The 16,817-nt window shown below is 36.5% G+C and overlaps 1 protein-coding gene across 2 annotated transcripts in view; it reads left to right on the top strand.

Moving 5' to 3' along the window:
• The window catches only part of LOC120071714 (acetolactate synthase small subunit 1, chloroplastic-like), a 38,102-nt gene extending 24,554 nt beyond the window's left edge, over positions 1-13,548 (top strand). For both annotated transcript variants that reach the window (XM_039024095.2, XM_039024094.2), the window contains 6 exons: positions 4,752-4,856; positions 4,947-5,069; positions 9,761-9,913; positions 10,590-10,655; positions 11,682-11,781; positions 13,178-13,548. In XM_039024095.2, the coding sequence (XP_038880023.1) occupies positions 4,752-4,856; positions 4,947-5,069; positions 9,761-9,913; positions 10,590-10,655; positions 11,682-11,765 (531 nt within the window). In that variant the 3' untranslated portion in view covers positions 11,766-11,781; positions 13,178-13,548. The remainder of the gene's footprint in view (positions 1-4,751; positions 4,857-4,946; positions 5,070-9,760; positions 9,914-10,589; positions 10,656-11,681; positions 11,782-13,177) is intronic.
• Positions 13,549-16,817: the final 3,269 nt, after the last annotated feature.

Genomic DNA, 16,817 nt, shown 5'->3' with positions numbered 1-16,817 from the left:
GACTTTGTTTGCAATAACACTTTCTCCAGGATTTGTATTCGAAGGAAATTCTTATCAGGCTTCGGCCTATTCCCCAATGTCCCGTTCCTCCAATGGTAAAGAGAATTCCTCCTCTGCAAATGCTAAATTTCCATCAAATAACAAGAAATGTGCTCATCTGCTAAAACATTTCCCCAACCACTTCGCCAGGAAAAAGACCTCTTTCCTCTACTCCTGGTTGTCTTTGGTAAATTCGGATTTGCTTGAAGAATGCTGTGTTAGAGCTCAAATTCCTGATTCTATTCCAGACTGATCGGTTAATGCTCATTGTAATTCTTGTTCTTTTATTCACTCAAAATTTCAAATCCCAAGCTCAGATGTGCAATTCGTGCGGGGTATTCTGAGTGACCGACCAAATAATCATTGCCGTAGTAAACAAGAAGATGATGAAGAATCAGTCGTAAGTACAAGTAGCGAAGATTTGGAAGAATGCTGAAGCAGAGGAAAGCCAAGAAGAAGGTAAAATAATGGATCATTTTGGTAAATGTATTTGCTTTTTATTTCAAGCAGAGGATTCACAGGTATTTGGAAAGGCAGGAGATTCCTCATTTGTCCCTCTCAATAAGGAAGATATCCCTCAGCATCCGCTTTCAATTGTTGAAGCTTGTGACATTGTTCTTGGGTTATTTTTGGTGGCAGATTATTGTGATGTTTGAGTCTCATACTCCGAATCATCCTCAAAATCTGCTGCTTGTTTTTGATTTGTTTGGAGCTATTACTTTGGATTCTTCCATCCCTTTGTTTCGTCTCCTCCAGCCTGTCCTCTTGGTTCTGTAAAGAGAATGGTTGGTTCGCTTTGAAGTTGCTCGGTTGCTTGCTTCTAATTGGTGTACTCCTTCCAATCCATTTGAGGACTTTCAGATCCGAGTCAATAGTAGAATTTGGCATACTTATTATCTCTTTTTACGTCTATATGATCTGTATTGTTTTAGTTAGGAATTGTGGTATCAGTTTTATTTTTCGTTCGGCAAGGCCTAGTCCTTTTTGGTTTTTCCTGATGATCCGTAATTATTAGCGCCTTTGTTTCTTTCCTTTATCATTTGTGAAGTCTCTTTGTACCTAGAGATTTTGTCTCTTTCAATTATCAATGAAAAGTTCTGTTTCTTTTTCTTTTTCTTTTTTTTTTTTAAAAAGAATTTTGGTGAGGAACAGGGCGTCGGACAGGAGAGGCTAAGGTCAGAGAGTGGTGAACGAAGAAGGAGAAGGAGGAGGAGAGAGGAGAGGATATTTGGTGGTCGGAGGTTCTTCCCTATTGATTGAATTCCATCTATCCTTAATTAGAAAAGACTCTCAAATGCTTCTGCAGAAGTCTTCAGTAGGAGATTCATCGATCTCTATATCAACCAAATGTGCTTTAGTTTCCTCACTACTCATGCTAACATTAGATGCTTCGTCAGAATCAATATCATGAATAATTGGAGAGGAGATATGATCTTTATTAGAAGAAGAGCTCGAATAACCTTTGGTTAAAGGTAACATTTAAACCTGTAGGAGTGATCATTGAATGCGTGTACAAGATGAAAGGTTGAGAAAGAGGCTGTTGCAACTTCGATGAGGAAGTGATGAACTGAGGCCAAGCTTCTTCAAAAATATCTAAATTAACCTTTGAATTTTTCAGAAAACCTGAATAGGCATTCTTCAGTATAATGGAGAGTAAGCTTCATTAAATCTGACAATCTGTTTTTCATTTTAGAAGCATGAAGTGTGGGTTTGGAAATCTGATCATACGGTTGAGAAGACTGAGCAATCTGAAGAAAGTCGTGTAGCCTGAAGATCATCTTGAGAAAAGAGATTATTCGATTTCTGCAACTGGTCATGCAAAGGAATATAATTCAAATGAACATCTTTGCTCCTAAATTTTTCAGATAGAAAGGTAAAGCCTTCATCCATCATAACTAGATTTATTCTTTGAAGGTCCACTAAGTTTGTAAAATAAAATATTGGAAAATCCCCATGATCATTGTGTAGAGGATCTAAAGGATATATATCCCTAAGATGAAAAGAAAAAATAGCCAAACTGCCAATTTGTTATCTCAATCTTAGTCCGAATGAAACCACACATATTTTTCTCCACTTGAGGCTGGGAAGAGATACTGACCGAACCTCCAAAATGCTGACCAATTGCTTTAGAACAAGTATCTTTCCAATATGCCTAAAGTAAGTTCTTCAGAGCAATCAAGTGCCCATGTTCCTCAATTTACTTTGGATGAGAATGTTCATCTTGGGACAATTTCTCAATCTTTTGGTGCCAACTTGCCTCCACTTGCCATCAAATTCCAACTCAGAAAAATCAGCACTCAATTTCAATAACGTTGGATTTATAATTTGAATACCTTTACGTTTTCCAGAGATATAAGGTGCAATTTTAGGATTCCATTTCCTATTACCTTGACCAAAATGAGCTCCTGCCTCCATTATTTCTTCCAAATGGATGTTCCAATACCTTCTTGTCAGTTTTTTGGGTTGATGTTTTGCTTCATTCGTCTATTTTGGTTTGATTTGTCTGGCTCTCTTTTTAATTTTTTGGTGTTTCTTAGTTGTAGACTTTTCATCTTGTTTGACTTGTACTCATCAGTTGTGATTGTCTCTTCTATGTCTTTTTTAGTTGGATGTCTGATATTTTGGAGTATTAGTCTATTTTCATTATATCAATGAAAATTGATAGTTTTCCTTAGAAAAAAATATCTTGTCATTTCTCTCCCCACTTTCTCGCATTTTGTAAGAAAACAAAGAGACAAGCCAAAATAGAAATAAATAATTGCAAACCTCTACATATTTTGAATGTCTGACGAAGAGTTGTGAGCTAGTAGTCTTGAAATCACTAATATAGAATCAAAGTTCATTTCCACTACTTTTCTTTTTCCTCATCCAAAAAGTAGAAGCATCTGATGTCTCCAAGTACCACTTCCGCATAACTTCTTTGAAGTTGATTATCTTTGACAAGCTCCGGTTGCACTATTTCTCCGTCCTCAAATTGATTTCAAACAGTGAAAGATTAGTGCTGATTTTTCTCAACTTTTAAGATAAAATCTCGTAACATGTCCTGAAAAAGAACCAAAATTTCTTTTCAACAGCTATAGGAACAAGTAATCTCTTTCTACCTCCAGAAGGTGGCCAAACAACGCATTCGAGTTTCCATCCTCTGGAAGATCTGAACTTGACCAAATGGATAATCCCAGAAGCATCCCTAATTTGCTTAGGAAAATGTGTTTACATGGGATTTTGCATCAGTTCAACCATAGAATTTTCAAACCAAATTAAACGATAGAAATAGAGGGGAATCTTCATTTTGTTTTTAATGTTTTCAACAAAATCCATGCCATTTTCATACAAAGTGCAAAAATAAAGGTTACAAATACAACTCATCTTCCGATGGAAGTAGAAAAGGCTAGGCGGCAACGGCTGTTGGGGCTGATGACAAAACAAAAGGGGGAGGAGGGAAAATAATGGTCTAGGTGATGGGAAGAAGAAAGGGCAAAAAATTGAGGAACTTTTCGGCCGATGACTATGTCAACGACGATGAGAACAATGACTAAGGAAGATGGCGGAATCGACAACGATGCACAAGTACTGAAAATAGCTCGTCGGGTAGAGAGAAAACCTTCGCAAGTGAGGATGGATAAGTTGTGACATAAACAGGACCAATGACGATGCATCTGTGTCTGGCGATGTGCAATGGCTAGGGTTAAATCGGAAGGCTGTGTCAAGGGTTGGGTCCATCGGAAAAGATAAAATAAAAGTTTTCATTTGTACAATATGAAGAGGCTATGATCGATACACTATTTGTGCCATAAAGTGACTCTTTCTCATTAAAGGGTAGGTGGAAAAGAAACTTCGTGATCCTTTCTCCTACAACCCTAAGCCCTGACAATGCAGAAGTCAAACGTGAAATAAACAATTCCATACTGTTCTTGCAAAGTCTCATCTCCAAAGAATATGATCTAGATTTTTAGAACAAGCTGTTTTTATTGCAAATAATACAACAAATTGGCCATGCCATGTCTAAGTTGGACACCTTAGACTTGAAAGCTTCATGGAGAATAAGACCTTAACTTTCTTTGAACTTTTGATTTGAAATATTTCGCTTTTACATTTGTTCTTTTTGATGTCTTACAATACAAATGATGAAACGTAGGTTTATCTTGGGGGATTTGGTGTAGACAAGTTGAGAGAAAACTCAAATTTTCAAAGCATAATACTTCATAATAATTTTATTGACTAAAGGAATCAGCTTATATACTGATCCTTAAAACAGAATGCATATCAAAGTAATTACCAGACGGTAATTTACAACCAGCCTTTGACTCTAAAGACTAAAACATAAAAACAGGGCAGCCCAAAACCTAAAACAGGGCAGTTAACAAATTAAAGAAATAACAAAGTACATCAGGATTTGTTTCGTCTTTTATATATTTACGTTTCCTTTTCCACTTTCATTGTGCAAGGGAAGTGCAATTTTTTATTCCTTCCAGCAAAAGCAATGACATATTTTCTACTTGATCTAACTTTAGGTCACATGACCAACAACTTTTGCACCATTGTCTTGTGCACATATTGCATCTCCTTTTGTCAAAATGATTACATCAATTTTTTTTTTTGTGATATGATTTTTTTACGTGGGTTAATCAAGGGAATCTCTAAAATACGTGGTTTTTATATTGTCTATTCTGCAATTAATCTTTTGACATTTTATACATTCTGCTTACTTTCAGTCAAGTGGTCATCAATCACATACATTGTCTATGCTAGTAAATGACTATCCTGGTGTTCTCAATGTTGTTACTGGGATTATTTCTAGAAGAGGCTATAATATTCAGGTAGGTTCTAATTTTATTATGAACTTTTTATAACTTTTTCTCATTGTCATTAGCTTCTTAATGATAATTTTCTATTTGGAAAATTACCAGAGTCTTGCTGTAGGACATGCAGAAAGGCAGGGATTATCTCGTATCACAACAGTCATTCCTGGAACTGATGAGTCCATTGGAAAGTTGGTTCAGCAGCTTCATAAATTAATAGATCTTCATGAGGTAGCATGCTTAGTGATTTTTTATTGACAATGTTTAAATGCTCGTGTGACCAAGTTCTTTGCCTTAACTAATGCTTCAAATCAGTACTTTGCTATGTGCAAGACACACAAGGCGTCAAGTCTCTTGATCACCTTAAGGTGAGGCGAAAAAAATGTGCCGTTTGAGTGAAATGAGGCGCACTCAATAAAACAAAACATATTATTTATAGCCCTTGTAAATTGGGAAAAAAAAAGAGAAAATTTTGAAACATATAATTAATAATGAAAATATTGAATATTTTAAACAAAAATGAACACTTTTTTTTGTGTGTTACAAATTAGCAGCTTGATGAAAAACACACACCATCTTCCTAGTTCCAACTAAATGCTAAAATACTTATTATCAACAAAGCTACTCCTTTCATCCATACCAGAAGCAAAAAATCTAAAATTGAAGAAACAGAAAAAAGAAAAAAGAATATGAGAAATCTTCGGTTGGCGGCCAAAAGAATGACAACAGAGCTGATGGGCAGTGACAAAAGTAATTATTGAGGAAGATAGCAGTGATGACGGCGGAATCAGCAAAGATGCACGATTGTTGAAGCTAGCCCATTGGATTAGAGAGAAACTTTTGCGCTTGAGGATGGTGAAGCTAAAATCGTGAACGAAGATGGCGCATGAAAGTGATTGGACTACGATAGACAAACGTCAATTGTTGACAAGGGACATTTTTGTTATCAACTCTTAATGGGAATATTTTGGAACACCCAACCATAAATCCCAAGCCTCCAAGGGACACCTGTATAGATGATCTTGATGTCGAAAGGAAAGTAGTAAGAACATGCACTAACCATCCTATACAAAACTATCTTTCCTATAAATGCTGCTCCCTCATTTTTCAATACAACTAATCTATCTGCCATACAAATTCCCAATACAATATACGAAGTCCTTAATGACCAAAAATGGAAAAAGGTTGTAGTGGAATAGAAAAGAATCGCACATGGGTAATAACTAATCTACCCAAGGTTAAGAAATCAATGTAGTGCAAATGGATTTTTACCATCTAACACAAAGCCAATGGTGAGGTAGATCGATATAAAGCAAGATTAGTCGTAGAAAGGTTTTCTCAAGGCATTGATTACTAGGAAGCATTTGCCCTTGTGGGAAAGCTAACACTTTACATGTCCTCTCTTTGGCAAACAACAATTGGATACTTCATCAACTAGATAAAAAGAATACTTTACTTAATGGAGATCTTGAAGAAGAGGTTTACATTTATATGTATATACTAGTTGGCATGGAAACAGAAAAAAAACCATTAATAAAGTGTGTAAACTCAAGAAAACCCATATACGACCTAAAACAATCTCTTAGGGCTAAAGGAAATAGGTTTGCTTGGGTGTAAGCCTGCAAAAACTTTAATTGATCCAAATTGTAATTTAGGAAAAGGAAAGGTGGTGAGGGTGCTATGAGTGTGTCAACTTAGTTGAGATATTCGGGTGCACCACTTGATCCTAAGTTTCTAAATCCCTTGGTTTACTTGGTTTATGTCTCTTTTCATTACATCAATGAAAAGTTCTGTGTTCGTTTCAAGGAAAAAAGGAAAAGGAAAGGTGGTGACTAACAAAGAACAATATAAAAAATTGGTTGGAAAGCTAATATATCTTACACTCAGCTGGACATTTTCTTTCCAGCTAGTTATGTGACACTATGAATAATCCCACCAAAGCACACATGTAGGCTGTCTATGGGATCCTAAGATACATAAAAGGAACACCTAGAGAGGTATTATACTTCAATAAATCAACAAAAGGAAAGGTTAAAAGTCTTCACTGATGGTGATTTGGCCAATTCAAAAGTAGATCGAAGATCAACTACAGGCTATTGCACTTTTGTTTGGGGCAACCTAGTCACATGGAGAAGCAAAAAACCACCAATGGTGTCAAGTAGTGGTGAATTTAAATTAAGAGCCTTGACACTAGGAATTTGGATCCAATGAATTTTATCAAAACTAAAAGCTAAGAAGCATGGACACTCCTAAAATGGCCAAGTATCGATGTCGGACACGTGTCTGACACCTACATGCTTCGACACGCCTTGAACATATGTTCGACACGCCAGTTGATGTGTCAATGATTTTATTATTAAATTTGTAATATCTGACACAACAGGACACTCCTCGACACGGCAGGTGACACCTCAGGACACGGCAAGCTACAATTTTTTATTTAAAGAACAAGTAAAACGCTTACCCCGCTGAGCGACGGTGAAGGGAGAGGAAGTCGGCCACGTCGGAGAGGGGAGGTCAGGCGTCGTTCGGCTGAGTGACAGCGAAGGAAGAGATCGACGTCATTGAGAAGAATCTAGGAGGAAAGGGGGAAAGCAGAATCTAGGAGCCAATTTTTGAAAATGTAGGAAAGAGAACATCTAATAGGACAAAGCATTTGTTCATCAAGAGAGAGGAACAAATTTAAAGGGGGAACAACCTCCAATTTAAATTAATGAGATAATACGGTGTTTTATAAGAAGAATGGCGTGAAGTACCCCACTTAGATTGTTGTAAACCATACATTTTACAGAAAAAACTTAAAGAATACTTATCTCATGTTGAACATAGGAGAGCTCAACTAGCATTATTCCATAAAGGCTTTGATACTTTTTGGAGGACACCAAGACAAATCAAAAAGATTAATGAGGAATTTCCATCCCTTACAAACAAATTGACAGTAAAGGAATAGGTGGTTGGTGTATTCAGAATTTCTGCTGCATAGGGAGCAAATATTTGGAAAGACTAGAGAGAGCCAGCTTCAAATGTCATCTTAGGATTCTATCCATCGTGTTTAGTCTGCCATGAGGTCAGAACCAAATGAAGGATTTCACTTTCTTTGGGCTGTTTCCTTCCCATTTCAATTTGGAGGCTGACTTGCTGGAAAATACCCCTGAATTCTCCAGCAGCGAGGAAATTTGATTTCCCTCTCCATTTGGCCTTCTTCCTTCTAGTATTGAGATGGGGCTGTCCCATTCTTCCATTTCTCTGTCAAGGAGAACTCTTCTAAAATTTAAGTTTCAAGTTTCTTTTTTGCCAGACCAAAAATTGCAAATAGATAGCCTTTTTGGAGTTTGCTATTGAATAAATGGATGGGAACTCCTCACCAAACAGTCTAGTTGTGGCCCAACTATCTTACTAAACACAGATTTTTCCCATTTCAAATCGTGAAATTGATGTCTTTCAAAGAAGCTTTTATTTTTGCTGATGTATTTCCAGGGGCTGTATTTGAACTTCTTAAATACATTTGGAAACCATTCTTGGAAAAGATGGAGCTTGGTTTTGTGAGAGTGAATTGGCAAGTTGGAATACAGGAGATAGCCATTTAAATACTTAATAATTAAACTCTTACACGATGCAGTGGATTGCAGAGAACAATAATGCAAAAACAAGGGCAAAGGTACAACTAGGAATGTGAATTATCTAAACTTCTAAACAACTTAAAAAAAATTCCATGGAAGTGATGAAGCATATCCAAAATGAAATTAGTTAAAAAAAGACACTGTTCCAGAGTGGTAAAAATAGTAGAAACAAGAGCAAGATGAAGCTTAATAGTCCTTTGAAGAAGATAATGTTTCAAGCAATGACAGAAATTTCACCTTGAAACTGCGAAAAGGATTGTCTATTGGGAAAAAAGTGCCGAGAAAATGAAGTGAAGAAGAGCAACCACTTTCCTGGAGAATTTGGTCATGCATTCCACTGCCACAAATGGTTATAACCAACTACACCAAGCATGTCAGTTTGCTTTGGCTTCATTTTCAAGCTTCATTCATTGCCAAAGCTCTAAACCCTTAGAGTTGCAAGTTTTTCCTTTGGTGGAAGTTTTTTCGGTTGGATGGATCTTTTCTCTCAAGATTTCTGAAGCAATGTTGAAGTCTCTGTCTTGGTTTGTGAAGTTTTGGTCTTTATCATTACTTTGCATTGTCCTTTCTACGCATGGTTATTCTCATAGCTTCAGATTAAACGGTTTTCTTTCAAGAGCCAATTTGTTCCATTATGGAATGTAGGTGCTTTACTTTTTCAGCTTTGTCTAGTTAAGGGCTTCTTCTGGTTGTATTTTTGTTATTTTGCTTATTTTGTTTCTTTGTATTTTGAGCATTAAACTCTTTTCATTCCATCAATGAAAAGCCTTGTTTCCTTGTTAAAAAAAAAAAAAAAATTGGAAGCCAATTGTTGTACTTTTGTGCACTTTGGTTTTTTTTTCTATAACCCTTTACCACAAGGCTGAATCATTCTGAGCAAATCTTGATAACCATTTTGAGAGCAAAGCAGAATTTCTTCTGAAATCTTCCCCTCCCAACACTCCATTGATCTGAGGGGCAGTGACCGAAGTGGCTTGCCTCTATCCTTGTTTCCCCTTCCCAAAGAAAGTTTCGTATGATTTTGTCAATGGAAGAGCAAACTTTGGAAGGAATTCTATAAATGGAAAGGAAATACAAAACGGTGAGCACTGAATTGACCAAAGTCAATCTGCCACTTTTTGAAATGGAAAACCTCTCCCCTCAATAAGTTTTCATCTCTTTTATGTTGAGAAAAGAATTGATATTATTTGAAAAAATTCCATGAATGATTTTGATAATCTTTAAAGTGCATAGCTTACAGTTATAACGTTTCGACTTGTACAAGTTCATGGTTGATTAAAAAGGTAGGGATGGTTTCGGCAGGTGCGGGATCTAACTCACTTGCCATTTGCTGAGAGAGAATTAATGTTGATAAAAATTGCAGCAAATGCTGCTGCCAGAAGGGATGTCCTTGATATTGCTGACATCTTCCGTGCAAAAGCTGTTGATGTGTCTGGTCATACAATTACTCTTCAGGTTATCTCCTTTCCTTGATGTTGCATAGAGAATTGTGCATGAATGCATATATATGATATCTGTGTGTTTAAGACTAGTGGAATCTGTACGTATATATATGTGTGCATATATATTTTTTGCACAGTTGTGTACGTGTTATTAAATCTATTAATGCCAGCAGAGCAGCAAGTGGGAATCTTTTCCTCTAAACTAATTCACTGATTGAAGAAATACTACAATTTCTAGCTCATTTTGGGGTTAAAGTTCAGTTTAATCACCAATGCTGATGTAAGACGTCTTTGAGCTTTGAGCATGGGATGGATTTTTTTTTTCTTCTGTATCCATTTCTACAAGTTAATTATTCTAGCAAAAGTAGAGGAGTAAAGAGTTCTCTGTAATGATGTTTGTGCTACATACGAAAATTTGCGAGTTAAGGGGATTCTTATTCCCTATAGATCATGTCTGTAAAAGGGGAAAAAAAGATGCATTGGAGTGTTCTTTCCCTTGAATTGAAAGTGCACTAGTGCGGTTGACGTCAATGTTATGCCAAAACGTAACATCTCAAGTACAAGTACCAAGAGTAAAAATTGTAGATTGTTTCGATAGTTTTATATGGTTCTTTTTCCTTTTTTTCCCCTCTTTTATCTATTCTTTTGTCTGGCTATTTTTATTCTACAATTTTTCATATTTACTCCAGCTCACCGGTGATTTAAACAAGATGGTTGCATTGCAGCGGTTACTGGAGCCATTCGGGATATGCGAGGTTTGTATTCTTGATTTGGTCACTTATAGACTAGCAGTTGGAGATAGAATTCCTGTTGAGGTATTTTGTAAAAGTCGGATATTTGACTATGATATGCTTATTATTAAAGTTCATAAGTAATTTGTCCCTCGTTCGAAAGGGTTATCTCCGACTGATAGTCTACAATTAATCTTGAAGACTCGAGATGTCACATAAATCCAACGAGGAAGTAAATTTTCTAAAATAATGACTTTTAGATGTAATTAAAATTCTCTCATTTAGAAATTAAAATATTTGGGTTCCATTTGGTAACTATAAGGTTTTTGATTTTATGTTTTGAAAATTAAGATTATAAATATTACTTCCACTTGATGATTTCTTTGTTTCCTTATCTACACTTTTAGGGGTGTGTACAAAAACCAAACCAAGTTTTAAAAACTAAAAGTAGTTTTTGTTTTTGGAATTTAATCAATTAAAAGCTTTCTTATTGTTTCATAAAGAGAAAAAAAATTTGTTTTTGTTTTTGAAATATAATTGAAAATTCAAATGTTTAGTTAGGAATTTGAAAACCATGACAAAGCAGTGGTAAGAAAACCAACAAAAAATTCAAACATAAAAAACTAAATACTAAATGGTTATCAAATGGTATCTTAATTTGACACATTTGAATCTAATATGATAGATTTGATTTCAGGCAACAGTTTCATTTAACCCAATAAAATCTAAATTGATCTCCAAAAGAATAGAATTAGTCTTCCCTTAAAATTGTGGGGTGTTACAATTTGGAGACACGGCAGAGGTTGAACACAAAGATCGTTGTCTTTATAATATTTTAAACTATTATAACCTAAAATCTTGTGAATTGTGGTATATTTAATATTTTATATGCATTATTAACATTTTTGTTCGAGTGCAACAATTGTAAAGGTGAGGAATCAAACCATCGGCGGTTGAATGCTAATTGACGCCTTTATCAACTAAGCTATGCTCAAATGTTTTCTTAACACATAATTTCAAGTGCTGAATTCCTCTTTTCTTTATCTGTAGGTGGCAAGGACAGGAAGGGTGGCATTGGGAAGAGAATCAGGTGTGGACTCGGCATATCTTCGGGGCTATTCCCTTCCAATCTAAGTCCCAGTTAATTGATGTAAGTTTTGCTATCCTTAGTCTTTTTGTATTAAGCTCTCCCACCATGAATGTTGAAGCAATATTGATCTGGGACCGTGAGGGAACATCTTTATTATTAAGATAGTAGAAGCATCAGCTGGGAATTGTTTATAAAAAAAAAGTAAAACATCTAGCGAGATGTCAATATATTTGTAAATGGAAGAGTTCAACATTTATAGTAATAGTCAATCTGTATTTCTAATCTATCTATAAATATCAAGAAAATATATATAACAAAAGGGAAACTTAAACTTTTGGTCCCGAAATCTGAAATTTGTTTCAAATTGATCCTTAAGTTTCAATATAGAACAATCAAGTCCCCAATATTTATGAAATGTTTGATTTTAGTCCCTTCATTAACAGTTATGTTAACTCCAGTTATCTTCATGCTGGCATGGCTAATAATAGTAATATACTAATATATATATATTTTTAAAAAACCTCCTAACCGTTCCTCCCGTCGGATTCCCCTTTCCCATCCTCTCCTTTCTTTTTTGGTTCTTATTTCTATTATTGTTATTTCAGATTTGTCCCATTTCCAATTCTTTTATTTCTTTTTTACAAATGGGTTTCCATCATTTCAATGTGTTGATGTGGTTTGAGTCTTGTGGGTCTGTCATTGAGTCAACTTGTGCTGCTGATGGTAGTTGCTGGAGAAGTGGAAGGAGGTTCGTCGATAGAAAATGAAGGGAGGAATGAAGAAGGGAAATAGGAAGAAAGGAGGGCTGGGTGGTTTCTCTCTCTTTTTTTTTTTTTCTTTTTCTTTTTCTTTCAGATTTGAGGGAAGGGTTAATGGATTCGTGGTGGTGGTTGTCGCTGGGGACGGCAACAACTTTGTGGAAAGGAGAGTCGAAGGAGGGAGGGGGAGGAGGGGAGGGGATGAAGGAGAAGAGAGAGAGAGTTATTATGTTATAAGTATAAACATTATTTTAAAAAATTTCCATGTTAGCACCTCCGTTTAACGGATTCTATTAGTAGAGGACTAAAATAGAGCATGTTTTAAATGTTAGGGATTTGATTGATTTTTAAAACCTAGGATCAATTTGATACAAATTTCAAACTTTAGGGACCAAAAAGATTAGTCACATAGGATTTATAATTTATGAAAAGAATTAATCAAAATAATTTACATAAGTATTTTTTGATTCATAAAACTATCCATTGATATAAATATGATTTTCAATATGACATTATCCATTCATACATTCATAAAATCGAGATCTTCATCGATATCAATATTTTAATCTTTGGTCATGAATAAAGTAGACTCAGTTTTGAGAGTTCTCAATAAGGAAAGGTTGTGAAGTACTACGAATAACTTGTTTGTAACTTATCGTATGGTCTTGTTAATCTTTGATGCAATTTCCTTTGCTTAGATCTCGTACACTTGATGGACTTGATTTGAAAATTGGACTGTAAATGATTCTGGTTGAAGAACAAACTCAGATTTCAAAGTTGGCGGGATGATGGTTTCTTCTACTGGATTGTGTATCGCCAAAAACGCAGCTATAAGTTTTGAGGCATTTTAAATGTATTGTAGTCACTGTCGGCTTAAAAACATTTCTAGATTAGTTTGTTAAGTAGTGGAAGTACATTCTTGTTGTACCAATGGTAGTACTATGTTAGTCAATTGTGTACTTCTAGTTGTTCAAGGGAGATTCTAAACTAGTAATCAATTAGTTGAACTTTCTTTTTGTAATGATATTCTAAGTGGTAAAGTTAAGTTCATTAAAGTATCTTCAAGACACATAAACTTGCATTTTAGAGTTATAAGTGATAATAATTAAATTTATGAATTTTGGATGAGAGATTTTTAATTGTCTCACATTCATAATTTTGTGAAGGTAATGTTTTCATGATTTTTAGAATCTCACAATTGTCTCCTTCTTGAGTTAACAATTGTCTCCCTCTTGAGCTCACAATTGTCTCCCTCTCCCTTCGAGGGCTACTTCTATGCTCTTGTTTTCAATAGATAGAATGGAAGCACTATCAGTTCTTTTTGCGTCTATTTTAGGTCTAACTGAAGAAATTGTGTATCTTGGGGTAATTCATTTTGAAGCAACTATTCCCTAGATATACACGTCGTGATATTTTAGTGATATTTTATTTATTTCACAATTGAATCAATTTAAAAAAGACCTAAAGTTAGGGATTTATCAATCGGTAATGTTGCTCCAATACCCAACCAAAGGGCTACTGCGGTACCAATCAAAAAGATGGTTGTCGCTAATGGATGACGAAATGGATTTTGGAATTTATTGACATTCTCCAAAAACGGTACAGCTAATAATCCCGCCGGTATGGAAACCATTAAAAGAACACCCAATAACTTATTTGGCACTGTACGAAGTATTTGAAATACGGGAAAGAAATACCATTCTGGCAATATTTCCAAATGAGTTGCAAATGGATCTGCGAGTTCACCAATCATTGATGGTTCTAGAACCGCTAAGCCCACGTTACATGCAATAGTACCTAGAATTACTACTGGAAAAATATATAAAAGATCATTGGGCTATGCGGGTTCTCCGTAATAATTATGACCCATCCCCTTAGCCAATTTAGCTCTTAATATAGGATCATTCAAATCTGGTTTTTTTGTTATTAGGATAGGTGAATTATTATGGATCCATCCCCAAGGAACCGGAGTCAGAAAGTGAAGAAAATCGCCTTATTACTTGTAATTGTAAGGCTCCATTCTTTTGGTATTGGGTCAATTAGTCCCGCCATTCCTCAACAACAGGAGCTTTTGATCGGCATCAATAAAAAAAAAAGATTTTTTTTTTATTCTTTCATATCAACTCAAGCATTTCTGTAGAAGGACAAATAGGTCATATCATTTTATGGTGGATACGCGAATTATTGGGCCGAGCTGGATTTGAACTAGCGTAGACATATTAACAACGAATTTACAGTCCGTCCCCATTAACCGCTCGGGCATCGACCTGGGAAGAATCAATTCCAAGCTTATTGATAATCCATGATCAACTTCCTTTCGTAGTACCCTACCCTCAGGGGAAGTCGAATCCCCGCTGCCTCCAGCTATTCCTGAATAGCTTTTTTCAAAAGGGCTTCCGCTTCATTGGTGAATGTCTTCGTGGAAGATATTATTTCTTGAAACTGAGGTTTATTCGTTTTTACGTAAGTACGTAACTCAACGAGAAATTTCCTTACTTGTCCAATTTCTAATGAATCAAGATAACCATTAGTTCCGGTATAAATAGTCATTATCTGTTCTTTTACCGTGAGAGGGGCTGATTGGGATTATTTGAGCAACTCACGTAATCGTTGACCTTTTGCCAATTGATTCTGGGTAGCTTTATCGAGATCAGAAGTGAATTGCGCAAAGGCTACTAATTCGGCAAATTGAGCCAATTCCAATTTTGATTTGCCGGCTACTTGTTTCATGGCTTTAATTTGAGCTGCAGATCCTACTTTGGAGACGGAAATACCCACATTAATAGCAGGTCTGATTCCAGCATTGAATAGATCGACAGGATAACCCGAAGGGGTTACAGGTTTTTTCTACCAATTGGAGCCTTCCCTTCACCACCCCCATGGGGATGGTCTAGAGGGTTCATAACTACTCCTCTTACTACAGGATGCTTACCTAGCCAGCATTTATATCCGGCTCTACCCAAACTTTTCTGGTTTACCCTAGCATTTCCCACTTGTCCGACTGTTGCTGAGCAATTTTTGGATATCAAACGGACCTCCCCAGAAGGTAATTTTAATGTGGCCGATTTCCCCTCTTTTGCAATCAGTTTCGCTACAGCACCTGCTGCTCTAGCTAATTGTCCCCCATTCCCAAGTGTTATTTCTATGTTATGTATGGTCGTGCCTAAGGGCATATCGGTTGAAATAGATTCTTCTTTTTGATCAATCAAAACCCTTTCCCAAACTGTACAATCTTCTTCCAAAGCATACGGATTTTTGGATGTAGATGATGATATCTATATGAACCTGCCCTTGGGAGGGGAACAACAGTTGGAAACGACTGCTAATACCCCGTACGCTGAGGAGAAAAAGGAGGAATCCGCCCGAGGAGGGGCTCGCGTCTGATTAGCTAGTTGGTGAGGCAATAGCTTACCAAGGCGATGATCAGTAGCTGGTCCTAGAGGATGATCAGCCACATTGGGACTGAGACACGGCCCAAACTCCTACGGGAGGCAGCAGTGGGGAATTTTCCACAATGGGCAAAAGCCTGACGGAGCAATGCCGCGTGGAGGTAGAAGGCCTACGGGTTGTGAACTTCTTTTCCCGGAGAAGAAACAATGACGGTATCTGGGGAATAAGCATCAGCTAACTCTGTGCTAGCAGCAGTGAGATCGTACCTCTTTTTCCAGGCCTGTTCGGACATACGGTTCCCGCGGAAGATCCATTCTGATCTCATTCTTGCATACAGACAGAACCAACCCTAAGATCGAAAAGCACTATGGGGGACTCTCTCAACATCAAAGACTCCTGCCGTTGCGTCAGATCAGATTTTCACTCAAACTATTTCTTTAAAAAGAGGAGCTGCGTCAAGGCTTCTATCCTTATTAGATTAGGGAAGTCTGCTCTCATAGAAAGTATCCCATATAGTTTTGAGGACGATTCATAATACCTCGATCCATTTCATTTCCATATCCACCTTATGAGATCCACTATCTAATAGAACAACCACTCTGATCCGGAATTCCTAGCAAATCCTTGACTCCTCGAATACAATGGGATTTCACACCTGGCGAATCTTTCACTCTACCTTCTTGACACTATCGAACCAGAAATCTACTCTCAATCGCTCTTTTTAGTGGGGAGGAATTGTTTTCGTGCGATAGAATGAATCCGTTTATTTTTCAAATGATTCATATCGTCAAGTGTACCCATTCCAAATTTCAGTCCAATCAAATGATCTGCAGCTGCCAATATATCTCGCGGTAACAAAAATGTATTGTTCTCAGGTATATCAAGATTGACGACGCCCTCTCTTCGAGTGGAAAGCTTCCGCCGCCTGAATCTTGATCTCTCTATAAA

This window comes from Benincasa hispida, chromosome 2 (assembly GCF_027475165.1).
Source record: "Benincasa hispida cultivar pf3 chromosome 2, pf3_genome.v1.1, whole genome shotgun sequence".
NCBI classification, from domain to species: Eukaryota; Viridiplantae; Streptophyta; class Magnoliopsida; order Cucurbitales; family Cucurbitaceae; genus Benincasa; species Benincasa hispida.
This window is presented reverse-complemented; position numbering and strand designations above follow the sequence as displayed.